Here is a 20,330-nt window from a genome sequence, read left to right on the forward strand (position 1 = left end):
GTCCAAACTGCTGGATACTGTAATAGCATAAAGTGAAAAATCAGACCACTTTTTAGAAGCGTGTGGGTCCCTGTTTATATCTAATTTTAACTTAAAATGTTTTAGGATAAAAAAAAAAATAGCCAAGAATAGGCTTTCAAATACTTGTTTACTTGTTGTAAAAATAAAGGGACAGTGATATAATAATAATAAAAAGGTTTGTTGTCTGAAGGCAACATCATGCCATAGAAGGTTAATAGAAGGGTATTTAATGCAGCAGCCTAAGGTACTACAGTGTTGCTGCTGTTGCTTCAAAATATTGACTGAATTTATGACATTTTATAATAATATTCATTTGTCGAAAATTAGTCAGTAAGTGTATATAATTGTATATGTCTGAATAAAGAAAATATTGCTTTTATCTTCAGTATGTATGCAATTGTTTATTCCCATTTGAATATATATATATATATATATATATATATATATATATATATATATATATATATATATATATATATATATATATATATATATATATATATTTGCCAAAGCTTTTATTTATATCTTTATTCAGTTATTTATTTAATTATTGATGCTTTTATTGTAATTGGTGTAAACATCACAAACACATCAAATCAAAAACGCAAACAAAAAAAAGTGGTATTTAATGGGTTTATGACATTATTTTTTGTATTTTTAATTTGTTGATTTTATTTATTTTTATTACAATTAATCTGACCAATCAGAGACGAGCGGGCGTGGTCACCATACCAATATATTATTTCTTATATATCTTTATTCAGTTAATACTAATGTTTTTTTTTTTAGCTGTGTGTTTTAAATTATTCTTTTTATAATTTTTTTTGGTGCCTTGTTAATATTTGTTTTAATAATGATCACCTTTATTTACTTATATATTATGATTATTGTTGCTTTTTTATCGTATTTTTTTAGTTATTGTTACTTTGGCTGTGTTTTCTGTCCTTTCTTTCTTTATTATTGTTTTTGTTTTATCTTCAGTTTATGTATACAATTGTTTCTTCCTATTTTGTTTTGGTGCTTAGCTTGTTTCGCTTGTTTGGCCAATCAGAGGCGAGGGGGCGTGGTCAAGGGGCGGACAGAGTGACAGAAGTTAGTGAGAGAGAGAGAGAGAGAGAGAGAGGGAGCTGAGGAGTCTGGGGAGGAAAAGCAGTGAAAATGAAGGCGCTGGTGGTGTTTTCTGTGTTTATTCTCTCCGTTTGCTTTGGCTTGTTTTGACCGGGAGTTTGGATCCGGATGAGCGGCGCGAGCCCTCTCTGATGAGCGTGCGGGTTATGTAGCCCTCAGCATCCCTCCAGCCTCGGTCTGTGTGGAGGTTTATTTCTTTATTTTCTATTTTTTTACCTTTTTTATTTTGTTTTTATGGGTGGTTTTCTGCAGAAAAAGGCGTGAGGTGGATCCCTGAGTTCAAGAAGGGATTTTTTTAGGGGAGAAAAGCGGGATTTTATTGAAGCGCTGAGGAGGAGACAGGTTGCTGCTCCCTCTGATCTGATAGAGAGACGCCTCTCAGCTGATGGAGGAGACGCGCGAGCAGAGCGAGGATGGACTGATCGTGACAACATGAAAAAGAAAAAGTGTGGAGGATTAAGGTGTCCCTGCCGTCGAGTGCACGCCTGAACCCGGGGAGAGATCCAGCCAGACAGCAGGAGAGAGGAGGTAAGGTTTGGTTAAAGATTGGGAGGGAGAGATAGAGAGAGAGAAAAAAAAAAGAGAGAGAGAGAGGGAGGAAGGAAGAGATGATGAAGAAGAGACAGGTGTCTGGAGAAGAAGAGCTCGAGCTAAATTTGGAATCAAGATATAAGGCTAAAGCCTAAAGATATCTCTTGTCTTTTGTTGTTTTGATTTCACGTGTTCTATCTATCTCACCCACCATCATCATCTCTTATCTATCTTATCTATCTTTTCTATCTTATCTCTTACAGATCTTCTGCCCAGTAGACTAACCGCAAGCACTTGCACTTGGCACATAAGTTGAAGTGAATAATAAGTGAATAATGATACACAGATTGGGTGGTGGTGATGGTGGTGGTGATGGGAGGAAGGGTATAAGGGTGGGTTGCATTTTTGTGGCACAAATAGCTGGCATGATGAGATTGGCATGTGGGAGGGTAGGGTATATAGCTTAAAGAGCTAGACAAGACAAGTGACAAGGATCCTTCAGGGCTTCAGGTATTCAGAGGTTCCTTCATCATCTTTTGTAGGAGCTGTTCAACAACTCAAGTACTCCTCAAGAAACCTCGTCGTACACTGAAGCCCACCTTCACCCACCCTTAGATCCATAAATCCTGTTGGACTGTCAGAAAAAAGGCAAGGTACAAAAAGTACAGACAGTGTAAACAGTGCAAATGTACCCCTCTCAAAGGTACAACACGATACTTTAAGGCTTTAAAAGTAAATGTAGGAAAAACCCTCAATCTTAATCCCTTAATCTATAGCACTAAAGACGAACCATCAAGGGTAGGTACCATCCCAGCGACAAGTGGGATACCACCCCAGTGACATCTATCATATTTTTTAAATTTCCGATGCCATAAACTTCAGTCTGAAGATGTTTACATCAACTTTCCTTGCATCATGTTTATCTAGCAAGCCTGCAGCTCATCTCTTTTAAACAGCTCCATCTTTCTTTTCCTTTAGGCATCCCTCCGCTCGCACCTAGAAGTGACAACAGCGACAGAATCCATCAGATTCACCTTCTTCTCTAAAGAACACTATCTAAAGATCCCATCTTTCTGTTCTCCCATCTCTTTCTCTCTCTCTGTTTGTCTGTGCAGAGTCCAGGAGGAGGAGGAGGAGGAGGAAGACGAGGAGAACACGCCCAAAACTGCTGGAGTTTCCTGGTTGCCATGGATCCCCCTCCCTCCTTGAGTTTGTCCCTTCTTGCAGGGAGCGAGGAAGAAGATCAGCGCCCTCCACTCCCTCTGAGTGGCATCTCCCATGCTTCCTCGCTCGCCGGCACGTACCCCGGCAACAACCACTCCAACCACACCGGCGGGACCAGCAGCCTGGAGCGCCTCAACGGGACCCCGTCGCCCAGCGGCCCGAGCCTCCCGCCGGCGTCCCTGCCCAAGCTGCCACTGGCCACAACACCCCAGCTGCCCACGCCTATCCCTAACGCCTTGCACCCCACCAGCACCCCGCTGTCCTCTTGCCTGGGCAGCCAGCACAGCTTGAGTGGGGAGGCGCCACCCATCTATAACGCCCTCTTCTACTCCTCACATTCCCCTTCATCCGATCGAGAGCGAGATAGGGACCGGGAAAGGGACAGGGGCTGCAAGCACAGGCAGGCTAGTCCCTTGGTTCACCGGCGAGACAGTAACCCCTTCACGGAGATTGCCATGAGCTCGTGCAAGTACAGCGGCGGCGTGATGAAGCCGCTCAGTCGCCTCAGCGCCTCGCGGCGGAACCTCATCGAGTCAGACAGCGGAAGTGACACCAAAGAGGGCGGGAGCGGGGCTGTAGGCGGGCAGGGGGCAGGGCCACCGCCGCCACCGCCTTCCTCGTCCTCCTCCCTACAGCACCACAGTCAGACCCCGCAGCAGCAGCCGCAGCAGAACCCACCGGAAATCGTCATTTCCTCTAAAGAGGACCCTCCCTACGGACACGTCTACGAGCTGGAGCCATCAGCCAATCAGATGTCCATATACCATCAGAACCACACGCTCTCCGAAAGCAGGGCCACACTTGGGATGGCCGGGGGCGGAAGCAATGGGCGGCGAGGGGGCGGGGCTGGCACCGGGAGGACAGCCTTGAAGGCCCCAAAACGCAAGAACCAGAACATTGGCTACAAACTCGGCCATCGTAGGGCGCTGTTTGAGAAGAGGAAGAGACTTAGCGACTACGCGCTCATCTTCGGCATGTTCGGCATCGTGGTAATGGTGATTGAGACGGAGCTGTCCTGGGGCGTCTATAGTAAGGTGAGTGTTCGGATGAACCTACAGTAGCTGGAAACAATCGAGACAAGGCATTTTGATTGGACGAATGGGTTGTACATGTGTCCGATGGGTGGTACAAGAAAATCTTGTGTTGTTTTTGATGGTGTTGTTTTTTGATAGTACTATCTATTATATTGCATTCACTGTAAATCTCATAATATTTTTACTATTATTTTGCTCGCCCAGCTCTTTCAGTGTGTGATTACACTTTTGAATAGTTCATTTTGATATCGGAATTGACTATATTGGCCAAAAGTAAAAAATATATATTGCAATACAAGTTTTGTCCATATCGTGCATATCAGTAAATTTAACTCAATGAAGCTTAAGATGTAATGTCAGTCATTTAGATTGGATTTGTTGTCAAATTCTTAATATACAGCTCTGGAAAAAAATAGAAGAGCACTTAAAAATTATGAGTTTCTTTGATTTTACCAAATTGAAAACCTCTGGAATATAATGAAGAGGAAGATGGATGATCACAAGCCATTAAACCAAACCATAAAGCTGAACTGCTTGAATTTTTGCACCAGGAGTAAAGCAGCATAAAGTTCTCCAAAAGCAGTGTGTAAGACTGGTGGAGGAGAACATGATGCCAAGATGCATAAAAAAACTGTGGTTAAAAATACAGGGTTATTCCACCAAATATTGATTTCTGAACTCTTAAAACTTTATTAATATGAACTTGTTTTCTTTTCTTTGCGTTATTTGAGGTCTGAAAGCTCTGCATTTTTGTGTTATTATAGCCAAAATAAATGCTCTAAATGACAATATTGTTATTTGGAATTTGGGAGAAATGTTGTCTGTAGTTTATAGAATAAAACAACAATTTTCATTTTATTTAAAAATATATCTATAAATAGCAAAACCCTAATTAGCTATACAGCTAGAAATTCACTAATATAAATAAACCATATGTTTTATTTATGGTGTTACAAATACATACTGATATTTTAAACCATATACTTTGTAAGGCTTTCAATATATTGTATCATATATATAGTTATATTGTCCAGCCCTAGTGTGTGTGTGTGTATTTTTGATGGAAGTGCTGGATCTACATTCATGACCCTGTGTGTTTGGCATGTAAGGCCAGATATTGTTGCTGTGAATAGTGGTGGTATTTTAAAGAGCGTGGCATTGATGGGGGGTATTGGGTGTCTGACAGCTGGAATAGAGTTGTTCTCGCTGTGTGTGTGTGTGTGTGTGTGTGTGTGTAGCTTCAGGGGTGTTTAGGAAGATCTTTTAAATTGCCTGAAGTGGTAAGCAGTCCTAATCTGTCTTTAACCTTTAGCTGTGTAATTATGCATTAGTTGCAATAAGGAGGAAACTCTTGGAGATGTGTTGTCAGATGTTAGCGGTGGTGTGTGTGTGTGTGTGTGTGAGAGAGAGAGAGAGAAAGAGAGAGAGAGGAAGGGGGTGATTGTGCTCCCTATACATAAACATATGTTTTATGAAATATTAAACAGCACTGAAACACACTCAGTATTGCCATGCGATACTTTAATATGATATTAATATTAATCAAGTCAATATTCCCTCCAGTATAATGCAAACTAGCTGCCTTATATTATAAATATATCAGGTTAGAATGAAATTGAATTTGTGTGTGTGTGTGTGTGTGTGTGTGTGTGTGTGTGTGTGTGTGTGTGTGTGTGTGTGTGAGAGAGAAAGAGAGAGAGCAGAGCAAAAAGAAAATGATGATAGGTGTGTGTTATCATCAACAATGCATTGAGATTATGTCTAGGTTTGTGTGTGTATATATTTGTGTGTGTGTGTGCCTGGGTGTGTGTGGTGAATGTGTTAAGGAGCTTTTTAGAATGGAATGTTGCTCTGTGCAAAAGCCTTGGTGATATTTAAAGGTTTAAATATATTTTAAATATATATATATATATGGGGGTTAACAACTGATTTCTGTGTAAATATGTAGTGAATGAAGTAGGAAGTCAGTTGCACACCCTCCTATATGTGTATATGCTGTTATCTGCTTTGTGAAGCTATAAGCAGTCGAGCAATGCATCGTTAAAAAGTTACTTAGTTTCAGTAGTTCAGTTCAAAATGTTAAACTTATATATATAACTTATATACAGGGGTTGGACAATGAAAATGAAACACCTGTCATCATTTTAGTGTGGGATTTTAGGTTTCATGGCTAAATTGGAGCAGCCTGGTGGCCAATCTTTAATCATTAATTGCACATTGCACCAGTAAGAGCAGAGTGTGAAGGTTGGTTCAATTAGCAGGGTAAGAGGACAAATTGTTGGTGCACGTCTTGCTGGAGCATCTGTGACCAAGACAGCAAGTCTTTGTGACGCATCAAGAGCCACGGTATCCAGGCTAATGTCAGCGAGATACCACCAAGAAGGACCAACCACATCCAACAGGATTAACTGTGGACGCTGTAAGAGGAAGCTGTCTGAAAGGGATGTTCGGGTGCTAACCCGGATTGTATCCAAAAATTGGAATATTATATAAGACCAATTGGTACTTTTGGCAGTGTGGGCAGTGTGCCAAGTCCTGCTGAAAAATGAAATCCTATTTCAAATCTCCATAAAAGTTGTCAGTAGCAGAGGGAAGCTGTAAGATATGAAGTGCTGTAAGATTTTGTGGGAAAACAAAACTGCACTGACTATAGACTTGATAATAAAACACAGTGGATCAACACCAGCAGATGACAGACATGACTCTCCTCTAAACCATCACTGATCATCAGTAAATTTTACATTTAATTTATAAAAAAATCAAGGGATCAGAGTCTGGAGGAAGAGTGGAGAGACACACAGTCCAAACTGCTTCAGGTCTAGGGTGAAGTTTCCACCAATCAGTGATGGATTACTGTATGATTTATTGTAATTAATGCTGGTGAAAGTATCAGTTACTGTGATTAGTAAAGTAGTAAAGTGAGTAGGAGATGATCTAATTCTCCATTGGTTTTGTTTTGTACAGCTTTAGAGTGGAAAAAAGGAACGGGTGTTTCCTCTGTTCATAATATAATTAAGAAATGTCATTTAACAGGAACAGTGGAGGTCAAGTCGAGGTCTGAAAACAAAGAAGATGCTGCTTGTAGGATTACTTGAAAATAGCAAATCTGAATTATCAGACTCTGGAGTGGCTTCTATAGTGGTTCTGTAGTGTAGTTAAACTTGCAGTAATATCAGGTATTAATTCATCTCTTCCATATTATGTGAATATTTAGTGAATGAATAAAGCATACGCTTTTGCTTATACTAGTTAGGGGTGGGCGATATGGCCCTAAAATAATATCACAATATTTTTTTTGTATTTTCGATACTATTTAACGATACTGTTGGTGATACACAAAACACTGACTTAAAAAATTCAAGAATACATTACTGTTACATACTGTTACATTACATAACAAAATGAAAATGATTGCATATGATATGATATAATATGATAAGATATGATATGGCACACCCCTAACTGAGATATAAAAAATACAAGAATTTTTCAGATTTGTAACAGAAGTCAATGATCCAGAATATAGTCATAAATACTAATAATAATGCACTCCAATTATCTCCAAATACTCAGGATTAAAGTAAAAATATATATTACTTGACAGATATAATCTCTAGTCTCTAGTAGATATATAATGGGAACAGTGTGAATTTTTCTTTTGCTAAAAACAGCATAAAAATAAAACCCTGATGTGATAATTAGGGGTGGGTGATATGGCACCATATTTCAGGGTATAATTTAGCTAACAGGCTAAAACTAGCACTAGCATTTAACACACACTGACACAGCGAGCCCCCCTTTTCCTCCACCTCACACACACACACACACACACTCACACACACACACAACACACATATTACACCATGCAGCGACACAAACACTGGAGGAAGGAGAGAGATGCATGTTTTCTAGCTGGACACTATTCTGAGTTTGTATGAGATAAAGTTGGTCATATTAAGGTTGCTTGTTCCCTCAGCAGCACACTTACAGAACAAGTCCCAAAGGTGGAGCGAAGCTTCCAGTAAAGTGAGTTTTGCCATAACTGTTAGGTTGAGGCGACAGTAACTTAAAAATAACTTAGAAAGTAACTTAATTAAACCCTGTTTAACCCTTCAGGTCTCATCACTGACTCTAATGGCTCCCATCACTGACATCTACAGCTCTGGAAAAAATGAAGAGAGCACTTCAGTTTCTGAATCAGTTTCTCTGATTTTGCTATTTATAGGTTTATGTTTGAGTAAAATGAACATTGTTGTTTTATTCTATAAACTACAGACAACATTTCTCCCAAATTACAAATAAAAATAATTGTCATTTAGAGCATTTATGTGCAGAAAATGGCAGAGAAATGGCTGAAATAACAGAAAAGATGCAAAAAAAAAAGTTTTCAGACCCCAAATAAATCAATATTTGGTGGAATAACCCTGGTTTTGCAATTTGGGAGAAATGTCTGAGAGAACTTTAAATAGCAAAATCAGAGAAACTGGTCTCCAGAGCTGTATATATTTTTTTATATTTATATTTTATATTGTAGCTACTGTGGCCGTTTCTCAGGGACGCAGGCTGGGTGGTGTATGGTGCTCAGTGGCCCCCTCAGCCACTCAGCTACATTTAGGCCCACTTTTTGTAGAAATGATGTTTGCCCGACTTCGGTGCTCAGAGGCCTCGCTTACCGTGTCTTTCACATGACAGCTGTGTGAACTCTGTGGATGAAGATGCTATCCGATGAAGAGTGTGCTATAGGTCAGAGAAAAAGATGTGTGCTGTAAAACAAACATGGACGATTTTGAGGAACAGTCCTTCTTCTACTATTTCTACTTCTAGCACTTTGCAAATCACCAAAGTTACAACTATGCTAACTGTTTTCAAGCAGCTGTGCAACTTAACATCATAAAAACTGTGTTAGAGTATACCTGTTAGGAAAAACTAAAACACAAAAAGAATGCAAACTCGTGAGCTAGCAGACAGCAGCCAGACTAAACAGGGTTGTAGTGGGTTAGCTGCAATGCTAACAGCTGGTCTCAGCAAGGTCGGAGCTAAAATACTCAACAGTGTTTAATTTTGTAAACTGTCTTTAAAACTTGATTTTTAGTTTAATGCATAATTTGAACCCACAATTAAAATTTCTTGATGAATGGACCGCAATAAATTCTCTAAAATGACCTGAAATAAACTCTGAAATAAAAGATAAGGGATACTGAACCTCAGTTGGGCTGGTGTAACAGCTCAAATCTGGCGGCGGAAAATTTCCCTTATTTTTAAATCCAAAACTCAGTTTTCAGAGCATCCAACATTACTAAAATACGATATTTGAAACCAACGTTTTATATAACGCTTCAGTATAATGCTCTATAATCTGCAACCCTCATGCTAACACACTAGCCACAAGCTAATATAACAGGGTTGAAGTGGGTTAGCCGCAATGCTAACAGCTGGTCTCAGCAAGGTTGGAGCTACAATGCTAAAAGACAGAACAGCAGCCATACTCAACAGTGCTTCATTTTGTAAACTGTCTTTAAAACTTTGACAAACACACACACACACACACACTATCTATTATTGTCTCGGTCCAATGAAAAAAAAACAAGCATCTTCATTTTTGTTCATTTTTAGTTTAATGCATAATTTCAGTGTCCTTTGCACTGTTTTAAAATTTCTTGATGAAAGGACCACAATAAATTCTCTAAAATGACCTGAAATAAACTCTAAAATAACATTTAAGGGATACTGAACCTCAGTTGGGCTGGTGGAACTGCTAAAATCTGGCGGTGGAAATGTTCCTTATTTTTAAATCCAAAACTCAAAGTTTTATATAACGCTTCAGTATAATGCTCTATAATCTGCAACCCTCATGCTAACAGACTAGCCACAAGCTAATATTACAGGGTTCAAGTCGGTTAGCCGCAGTGCTAACAGCTAGTCTCAGCAAGGTTGGAGCTACAATGCTAAAAGACAGAACAGCAGCCATACTCAACAGTGCTTCATTTTGTAAACTGTCTTTAAAACTTTCACAAACACACACATACACACACACACACACACACACACACACACACACACACACACACACACACACACACAGTATCTATTATTGTCTCGGTCCAATGAAAAAAAACAAACATCTTCATTTTTGTTGATTTTTAATTTATTGCATAATTTGAACATTTCTGGATGAATGAACCAATAGAAATGAAATCTAAAATAGCCTAAAATAAACTCTTTACACTGACTTCCATTAAAAGTTTAAAAAAAGTTTTATCTTTCTCCTGTAAAACTGCAATTTTGGAGATACATATTTTTCAATGAACGGCGATGGTATAAACTAAAGTATTGAGCCACCTGTTTATTTATTATTTGTTTCTTTTCACTCTTTCTCTCTCTCTCTCTCTCTCTCTCTCTCTCTCTCTCTCTCTCTCTCTCTCTTTGTATTTCTGTCCAAATTCAGTTCAGATCTGATCAGATCAATTCAAATAGCTTCATTGGCACGAATCATAATTAACCAGTGCTGCCAAAGCAATGAATAGAAAGCATAATATTAATGTTGTTAATATTGATTAGGAAAAGAAACATTCAAATTACAATAAAATAATAAAAACAGAGCAAAGCAAATCTCTCTCTGTGTCTGTGTCTCTCTCTCTCTTTCTCCTTCTCTCTTTCCCTCTCTCTCTCTCTTTTTCTCGCGCCTGTCCGACCTTTAGCTCGTTTTCTCTCGCTACATTTCTCTCCCTTTCTTTTCCTTCTGATGCTTTTATTCCTCTCTTCTCTCTCTGTCTCACCCACTCGTTTTCTCTCTCCTGCTCTGGTTCTCTCCGAGGATTCCTTTCCTCATCTCCTGATAATTATTCCCGGCCTCCTTCTCTCTTTTTCTCACACTCACTCACTTCTTCTTCTACTTATACCCAACCCTATGTTAGCTGTCTCTTGTATCCCCCTTCTGAAACTCTCTCTCTCTCTCTCTCTCTCTCTCTTTCTGCATCTCTCTCTCTCTCTCTCTCTCTCTGTTATTGTAGTGGGCGGGCGAACGGGGGAGTGTTATTGGAGAGGGAGAGAAAAGCGAGTGAGTGTGAGGAGAGATGAAATGAAAGGCTGTAATAAAATCTCTTTATTTGAGATCGGGAAAAACGACGGAGTGAGTCAAGCCTGCACATGAATAATGGTGGCGGTGATTGTATACCATTATAGCCATTATAAAACAACACAAAAGGAGGCTGTTAGTGCCACGTCGCCTCTCACAGCAATTAAAGGGCTTTCTCCCAGTGCATTACGGCCCGAGCGTCCCAGCGAGTGTGTGTCTTGCAGGCAACACCTGACGCGCTCTGTGCGCCGAGGTGTCAGGACGCCAGAAATTAGACTTTGATATTAATACGAAGCGACTAGCCGAGATTCAGAGAGGCTGAAATTCTAATTAGGTAACCCTCGTCCCTGTGGAATCAGCATTAGCGGAGGTGAACACACACATGGACAGCTGAAGAGCCACCTCTGTGGGGATGTAGGGATTCACAACATTTGCAATTCGATTACATACAACGCAGTAATGATATGCTTTCTAGTGTAGCGCTTTTTTTTTCACCAAAAAAAAAAGGTGCTAACATGCTAAAATGCTAATAACACATACCTGTCAAGTTTCTGGTTTTGGCCGGGAAACTACCGTATTTCACCCATCTTTCCCACCATTCTCTCGTATTCAGACATCCCAAGTTGCAAAAGTTGATTTCAGGGAGGTTACCCATTACCCATGACAAAACAAAACAAAACAAAAAAAACTTGCACACACACCAAAGGATAACGAAACTTTACTTTTATATTAATTAATTTTACTTTTTTTTCAGAGGTTAAATGAGTTTTATCTTTTTTTCTTTTTGGAAGGCCCTGCCTCTGCTTTCCTTTTTTTTTTTTTTTTTTGGGAAAAAGCCTTTATTTCACAAAAATTGACAGTAACAATATCACAAAAAATTGCACAACATCAAAAACATTTCATATCATATTACAATAATTATTAATATTGCCTCCGCCATGATCTGCTTTCTCTCACTCACTGAACTGCCCGCCCACACTAAAAACTGATTGGCTGTCTCACAGACTCTTCAGCCAATCAGAACCCTCTCTGTTTTCTCTCTCTCCTTCCCACACGCGATTAGAGAATAAAAGTCTGTGGCCTGTGTGCGCGTTTGGGGCGCTCGTTCTGAATTCCGGGAGATTATATGTGACTCGCGGGCATCAGGGAGCCACTACCCAAATGCGGGAGACTCCCGCAGCTTCAGGGAGACTTGGTTTGTCTGCGTATTAGTATTTTCCTATTAATTTCTGTATTATATCATAATAATAATATAAAAAATAAAACATTCCTGATCAGAGAGATGGACGGATGCAATGAGAAAGAGCATTCCTGTCAAAAAAGTGAAAACTGGGACATCAAATTTACCTTTACTTAAGTGTCCTGATAGCATAGCAAATATACAGTGATATGAAATAATTCGGGCAGCCCTGATAATTATCAGGATTTTCCTTTATAAATAATTGGCTGTTCAGATCAGCAATTTCAGTTAAATATATCATACAGCAGATGAACACAGTGATATTTGAGACATGAAATTAAGTTTATAGGGTTTACAGAAAGTGTGCAATAATTATTTAAACTAAATCAGGAAGGTGCATAAATTTGGGCAACAGAAAAATTACGTCAATATTTAGTAGATCCTCCTTTTGCAGAAATAACAGCCTCTAAACACTTCCTATATCTTCCAATGAGAGTCTGGTTGAAGCTTCTGGTTAAAGGTTGAAGGTATTTTGTTCCATTCTTCTTTTCAAAACATCTCCAGTTTAGTCAGGTTTGATTCAGGTTTCTGATTGTGTTCCTCTGCATGAATGCTTTAGCGCTTTAGTAGATTTTGAGCAGTGTTTAGGGTTTAGGTGTTTAGGGTCGTTGTCTTGTTGAAGTATCCAGCCCCGGCACAGCTTTAACTTCAACTTTCTCACTGATTCTTTAACATTGTTCTGAAGAATCTGCTGATATTGACTGGAATCCATGCAAACTTTAACTTTAGAAAGATTCCCAGTACCTGCACGGGTCCCACAGACCCACAGCATGATGGAACCTTCACTAAATTTTACTCTGTGTTTTACAAGTGTTTGTCTTGGAATGCTGTGTTCTTTTTTCACCATGCATAAATAACCACCCTCCAAATAAATCTGAATCATTTTAGTTTCATCAGTCCACACACAGCACCTTATTCCAAAATGAAGCTGGTTTGTTTAACCCTTGTGTGGTGTTCATATTTTTGTTACTTGTTTACTTTGTTACTTGTATTTAATTCAGCAAAATTAAGCAATTCTACATTAAAATGCTTTACACATGCGCGCTTCACCTAAACTGCAAGCAATATAAACAGCTTACATGGTTAATATTTGCCCTTTACCTTTCTTATGTTACATTTCTTTCAAAAAGTGCTACTCTTTTTTTATTAGTTTTTTTTTTAATAAAATGTAAAAGAAAATGAATTAAACTCAAGATATGAGTAGAACATTTGTTAAGTTTCAAATTTACAAATGAAGCAATGTTTATTAGCCCTTGGCCAAACAGACTGTATGTAATATAAATGTGTGTGTGTGTTTGGGGGGGGTGTACAGTGTGTGTTTATCGAAAATGTGTTTTGATATATGTTTTTCACAAAAAATGAGCCAATGCCAATGAGTTTGAGTTATATATTTTGAGTTATATATTTTTAGTATCATTTGATGAAAAATGAAAACGGGTCCCACAGACCCGAACACCACACAAGGGTTAAATGTGCTTTAGCTTTAGCATACCTGAAGCGACTCTGTTTGTGGCGTGTGCACAGAAAAGGCTTCTTCTGCATTACTCTACCATACAGACTCTCAAAGTGTGGGGAGAGATGGGGGAGTCCTCTGCTTATGGGGAAATCACCAAGCTGACTGACTAAAAAAAGGACTTTATCCGTAAAATGAAAAATCCCATACGTATTTCAAAATTAATCAAATTTGGTCTCCACGAACTGCCAGTTCTGTCAGTTCCACAAAGTTCTGCCGTCAGCACTGGTGTCATACTAGCGTCATACTGTTAAGTGTTGAGGGGGGAGAGGGAGGGCCATCCTACATACCCATACCCAGAGATAAAAATGGCTGTATTTGTATTATAAGTTTTTGTAGCCCCTGGTTGCTGTTATATGCTGTATATGCTGATGACAGGGTTGATGATGTTTAAACAGCACACACCCTCGTTCAGAAAGAGAAAGCCAGAGAAAGAGAGAAAGAGAGAGAGAGAGAAATAGTGTGTGATGGCGATTAGAGTGATACGGCGTTGGTCTTCTTTCACACTTGTCTCGGCCACGGTTCAGTGAGCGACCTCCTGTATTGATTATTGGTAATCGTCCACCCACACACGCTTGCCCTCCTACACACACACTCCAGCTCCTGATGAGCGCTTTTATTCCTCTTCTGGAGCTGAGTGAGTGTGTGTAAGTGTGTGTGTGTGTGTGTGTGTGTGTCAGCTGCTTTTGAGTGGAAGGAGACAGGAAATTCCTTTTGAGACGGCCTAATGTCTGTAAGAATATCCTCACCTCTCTCTCTTCCTTTCTTTAATGGGGAGCGAGGGAACGAGGGAGGGGAATGGAAGGGTGAGCATTAATTCACCATCAGTGTGCAGCAGAGCACCATGATGTATAAAAAAGAGTCAGTGTAATAGTGTCCATAAATTAGTACTTTTATTTTTTTGGTTAATTCAAACTACAGTTTTAATGCGATTTGTTTAACATAGGTGTGTTCATTATTCAGGTGATGAGCTTCCTGGTAGTGCTATGTGCAGTCTTATGTGATCATGTGAGGGAGTGATGTCAGTGTGTGGTGCATTCTGGGTATCGTAGTTCAAAGGCTCAAAGGTTCAAATTTAATTTAATTCCACAGATATCTAAAACTTCTCCAGAGTCATGTAAATATATATTTTTAAGGGGGAGCGAGTGAGGGGAATGGAAGAGTAAGCATTATTTCACTATCAGTGTGCAGCAAAGCACCATGATGTATAAAAGAGTCAGTTTAACGTCTATTAATTAGGACTGTCAATATTAAAGCATTAACACATAAGATTAATTTGAAATCAGTAACGTGTTATCAAGGCCAGTTTCAAGGGCAACGACTATTCTTTTCTTTTATTTCTGAAAAAATCTCTGAATCAACTACGAAAACCCATTTTGCTGTGCAACATGAAGATATTTCATATGTAACATTTGCTAAACTGTGATGATGTGTTGCTCAGTGTTACTTGCTTAAAGTGCTGGGCGATTTTCACGATTAATTCGGTTAATTCAAACTACAGTTTTTATGCGATTTGTTTAATATAGGTGTGTTTAATACTCTGGTGATGAGCTTCCTGGTAGTGCTATGTGCAGTCCTATGTGATCATGTGAAGGAGTAAGGGAATTCTGAGGGGGGTATTGCCTCCCAAATTTTTTTCTGTGCAACATGAGGATATTTCCTTGCTTTTTTCTGATAGGCTCTTGGAGTCATATGGTAAACAACAGCAGGTGGGAGTAAACATACCAAACACAATAAATTGACCAATGGTGATACACAGGCACAAATCAAGCTCAAAAGGTACAAAACAAGGTCAGAATGAGAGAGCTAATTGTGAAAAACCAACAATATTCAGGAAAGAGTGAAGAGTAAAGTGCGGGTGTATATATAGGAGGTGAAACAGGTGTGTTCAATATTCTGGTGATGAGCTTCCTGGTAGTGCTATGTGCAGTCTTATGTGATCATGTAAGGGAGTGACAGTGTGTGGTGCATTCTGGGAATCGTAGTTCAGAGGCTAAAGATTGCAGGTAGAGTGTGGGAGGGAGACAGACTTGAAATAAACATTAAACACATGCCACCTAAAAAAAAGGCTTAATTAGTGTAATTCAAATTTTCCACAGATATCTGAAACATCTGTGCAGTCGTGTAAAAAAATATATATTTTTGTTGAAATAAATGTATCATAAAAAAATATCTTATTCAACCAATACATATCAGTGCAATAAAAAAGGGAATGAGGAATGAGATTGCGTGGACATCATTTTTGCATTTTATCAGAAAAACTAAAAGAACTACAAATTTGAAGTACACTCACACTAAAACCAATCGAAATACCCCTGCAAAGATAGGAATACAAAAAGTGCTGGTGTGTATGCGTGTGTGTGTTTCTCAGGAGATCCCTTCTTCATTCGCACTCCCGGCACATCCCTCTTTCCTAAAATAGACAGGTAACACCAGCAGAAGTGAGGGAGACGGGGAAGAACGCAGGCTGAGGTGCGGAGAGAGTGAATCACAGGCAGGGATGCATCAGATTCTCCAGCGCTTCCTCGCCACAACTTCTTTACACAAGTGAACGCTAGAACTTTCATATTAACACATTTTACATTTCCTCCTGATTATCTTCAGTTCTGAACTGCAGTGAAAACAGACAATTATAAAAAAAAACTTAATATAAAAAATTTAAGCACTAGAGATATACAGTTTAAATATCATTACATTAGATTACATTTGGCACATTTAGTAATAGAAGTTTAATGTAAAAAAAAAACAAAAAAACATTTTAGACAGGATCTAAAGGAGGCCGAAGAGAAATAATGGGACAGAGCAGGAAAGGAGGGGAAGAAGGAAATGAGGTTAGAAGTATTTAGTTAGTTAGAGGTGTTAGGAGAGTAGGTGCTCTTTAAAGAGCTCTGTGAATAATCAGACTGTGTGCAGTTACTTTTGATTATTTGTATAGTTTGAGCAATTATTTGCTCAATTTTATCCATTGAGTTTTTTATGAACCTCACTTTACCGTCTTTTACCTCACTTTACCCTGTTTTGCCTCACGTTACTGTGTTTTACCTCACTTTACCGTCTTTTACGTCACTTTACCATCTTTTACCTCACTTTACCGTGTTTTACCTCACTTTACCTCTCTGAACCTCACTTTACCGTGTTCTACCTCACTTTATTGTGATCAACCTCACTTTACCGTGTTCTACCTCACTTTACCATGTTCTACCTCACTTTACCGTGTTCTACCTCACTTTATTGTGATCAACCTCACTTTTCCATGTTCTACCTCACTTTACCTCTCTGAACCTCACTTTACTGTGTTCTACCTCACTTTACCGTGTTCTACCTCACTTTTCTCTCTTTTGCCTCACTTTACTTACTATCTTACTTTACCATGTTCTACCTCACTTTACCCTGTTTTGCCACACTTTACCTCTCTAAACCTCACTTCACCGTGTTCTACCTCACTTTTCTGTCTTTTGCTTTACTTTACTTTCTGTCTTACTTTGCCGTGTTCTACCTCACTTTACCTCTCTGAACCTCACTTTACCATCTTTTACCTCACTTTTCCATGTTCTACCTCACTTTACCTCTTTAAACCTCACTTGACTGTGTTCTACCTCACTTTACCATGTTCTACCTCGATTTACCTCTCTAAATCTCACTTTGTAAAGCCAAACATACTTGTAGGGACTAGAACGTTCATACAGTTATATAAATATATAATTATCATAATTTGATTATTATTTGCAATTATTTGCAACCAGTTGAGTTGTTTATGTGCAACTGTTTGGGATTATTTGCATGAGTTAGTAATTAATTGAATTTTAACGAGTTGGTTTTGTATAGGTTATAGCGATTAATCGAACCCCTTTTATTGTAGATTAATCACATCAGTTTTTGTAGTTAATTGTGATCAGTTTATTTGTCCTTCACGTTGTTTGTGTAGTAATCGCAGTTGATCCTGTTATATCGTGTAGTTAGTGGCGTTTGTTTGAGATGCTCGGTGACTCTCGCTGTGGATTCGTGCTGCAGCAGAGGCTCATGGGAAGGGGAAGTTTGTCGGTTTAATGGTTTTGGATTCATCAACGAGCTTCACAGTGTAGCGAAAGCTGAAAATAACTCATCAAGAGCCTCAATAACAGCTTAAAGGCTGTATTAGAATGAGAGAGTCTGAGTCACGGGTCCTGTTTCAGTAACCAGCGTCACAGAAGTGTCCACTCGCCAAACCAGGCGAGGAGAGGAGTGAGGACTTCATCAGAACGTTCTCATGAAGAGTATTCTGACAGTAGGGCTGTACGATATGGATACATAATACACTGTGCAGTAACACTGTACCTCTCTGAACCTTACTTTACCATGTTCTGCCTCACTTACATGTCTCTCCAAACCATCACTGATTGGTGGAAACTTCACTCCAGACCTCGAGCAGTTTGGACTGTGTGTCTCTCCACTCTCCCTCCAGACTCTGCTCCCTTGATTTACAAATGAAATGTAAAATTTACTGATGATCAGTGATGGTTTGGAGAGACACGTCATCTGCTGGTGTTGATCCACTGTGTTCTATCAATGAAATCTATGAAAATCTTGCTACTGACAACTTTTATGGGGATGCGGATTTCATTTTCCAGCAGGACTTGGCACACTTATTCATCCTTTTCTGTAGTTAATTGTGACTACTTCTACTTTACAGTGTTTATGTAATAATCACAGTTAATCATGTTATGTCACGTAGCCACATACTTACTGTTTATACATCAGAAAACGTACAGGGTTTGCACAATGAAACTGAAACACCTGTCATCATTTTAGTGTGGGATTTTAGGATTCATGGCTAAATTGGAGCAGCCTGGTGGCCAATCTTTAATCATTAATTGCACATTGCACCAGTAAGAGCAGAGTGTGAAGGTTCAATTAGCAGGGTAAGAGCACAGTTTTACTCAAAATACTGCAATGCACACTATATCCCGTTGCACTTACACCCATCATCATGAAGTGTTTCGAGAGGCTAGTCATGAGGAACATCAAGACACAACTGCCCTCTTCACTGGACCCCCTGCAGTTTGCGTATCGTCCCAATCGCTCCACGGACGATGCCATCACCACCACCCTTCATCTCTCCCTCACCCACCTGGAGAAGAAGGACACTTACGTCAGAATGCTGTTTATAGACTTCAGTTCAGCATTCAACACCATCATCCCACAGAACCTCATCAGGAAGCTAAGCTCGCTCGGCCTCAACACCCCCCTCTGCAACTGGATCCTGGACTTTCTGACGGGGAGACCCCAATCAGTCCGGTTCGGGGGCAGCACCTCCAGCACCATCACACTGAACACTGGGGCCTCCCAGGGCAGTGTCCTGAGTCCTCTGCTGTTCACCCTGCTGACTCATGACTGTGCTGCAAAACACAGTTCTAACAGCTTTATCAAGTTCGCCGATGATACAACCGTGCTGGGTCTCATCACCAAAGGCGACGAGTCAGCATACAGAGAGGAGGTGCAGCGGCTGACAGACTGGTGTACAGTCAACAACCTTCACCTGAATGTGGACAAGACAAAGGAAATGGTTGTTGACTTCAGGAGAGCACAACACACCCACTCTCCACTCAACATCGACGGGTCCTCTGTGGAGATTGTTAAGAGCACCAAGTTCCTTGGTGTCCACTTAGCAGATAACCTCACCTGGACCCTGAACACCAGCTCTACAGCCAAGAAAGCCCAGCAGTGTCTCTACTTCCTCCGGAAGCTGAGAAAGGCCCGTCTCCCTCCACCCATCCTCACACTCTTCTATAGAGGGACCATTGAGAGCATCCTGAGCAGCTGCATCACTGCCTGGTTTGGGACCTGCACCGTCTCTGACCGCAAGACCCTCCAGCGTATTGTGAGGACAGCTGAGAGGATCATCGGCGTCTCTCTCCCCTCCATCACGGACATTTACACCACCCGCAGCATCCGCAAAGCAACCAGCATTGTGAATGACCCCACCCATCCCTCACACGAACTGTTCTCCCTCCTGCCTTCGGGAAGAAGGTACCGCAGCATCCGGTCGAGCACGACCAGATTCTGCAACAGCTTCTACCCCCAAGCCATCAGACTCCTTAACTGCAGAGACTGAACTGATGGTTTTGCTGTACATGCACACACACTCTTACCCCTCTTACCCCAGAAAATGGAAAGCACTAAAAACCCTACTACCTCACTGGACTCTATTGCACACTGTGTAATAGAGTAATAACTACCTCACCTGGTCCTTTTTGCACACTGCAAAATTTGCACATTGTCTTGTTATTTATTATTCTTTGTCTGTATGGTGTTGTATTGTCTGTCTGCACTTTTGTACTGTTGCACTATTGTTCTGTCTACACTGTGTTTATGTGCACCATGGTCCTTGGAGGAACGTTGTTTCGTTTCACTGTGTACTCTGTATATAGCTGAAATGACAATAAAAACCACTTTGACTTTGACTTTGACTTTGACTATAACATTATGGGTGACACACCAGAGTTCAAAAGAGGACAAATTGTTGGTGCACGTCTTGCTGGAGCATCTGTGACCAAGACAGCAAGTCTTTGTGATGCATCAAGAGCC

General features: G+C 40.0%; 1 protein-coding gene across 1 annotated transcript in view; it reads left to right on the plus strand.

The window, feature by feature from the left end:
- The first annotated feature begins 1,142 nt into the window (after positions 1–1,142).
- The window catches only part of kcnn3 (potassium intermediate/small conductance calcium-activated channel, subfamily N, member 3), a 108,415-nt gene continuing 89,227 nt past the window's right edge, over positions 1,143–20,330 (plus strand). Inside the window, exons 1-2 of the mRNA XM_022674225.2 lie at positions 1,143–1,677; positions 2,796–3,938. Coding sequence (XP_022529946.1) covers positions 2,868–3,938 — 1,071 coding nt within the window. The 5' untranslated portion in view covers positions 1,143–1,677; positions 2,796–2,867. The remainder of the gene's footprint in view (positions 1,678–2,795; positions 3,939–20,330) is intronic.

The sequence above is a fragment of the Astyanax mexicanus genome, chromosome 6, assembly GCF_023375975.1.
Source record: "Astyanax mexicanus isolate ESR-SI-001 chromosome 6, AstMex3_surface, whole genome shotgun sequence".
NCBI lineage: Eukaryota > Metazoa > Chordata > Actinopteri > Characiformes > Acestrorhamphidae > Astyanax > Astyanax mexicanus.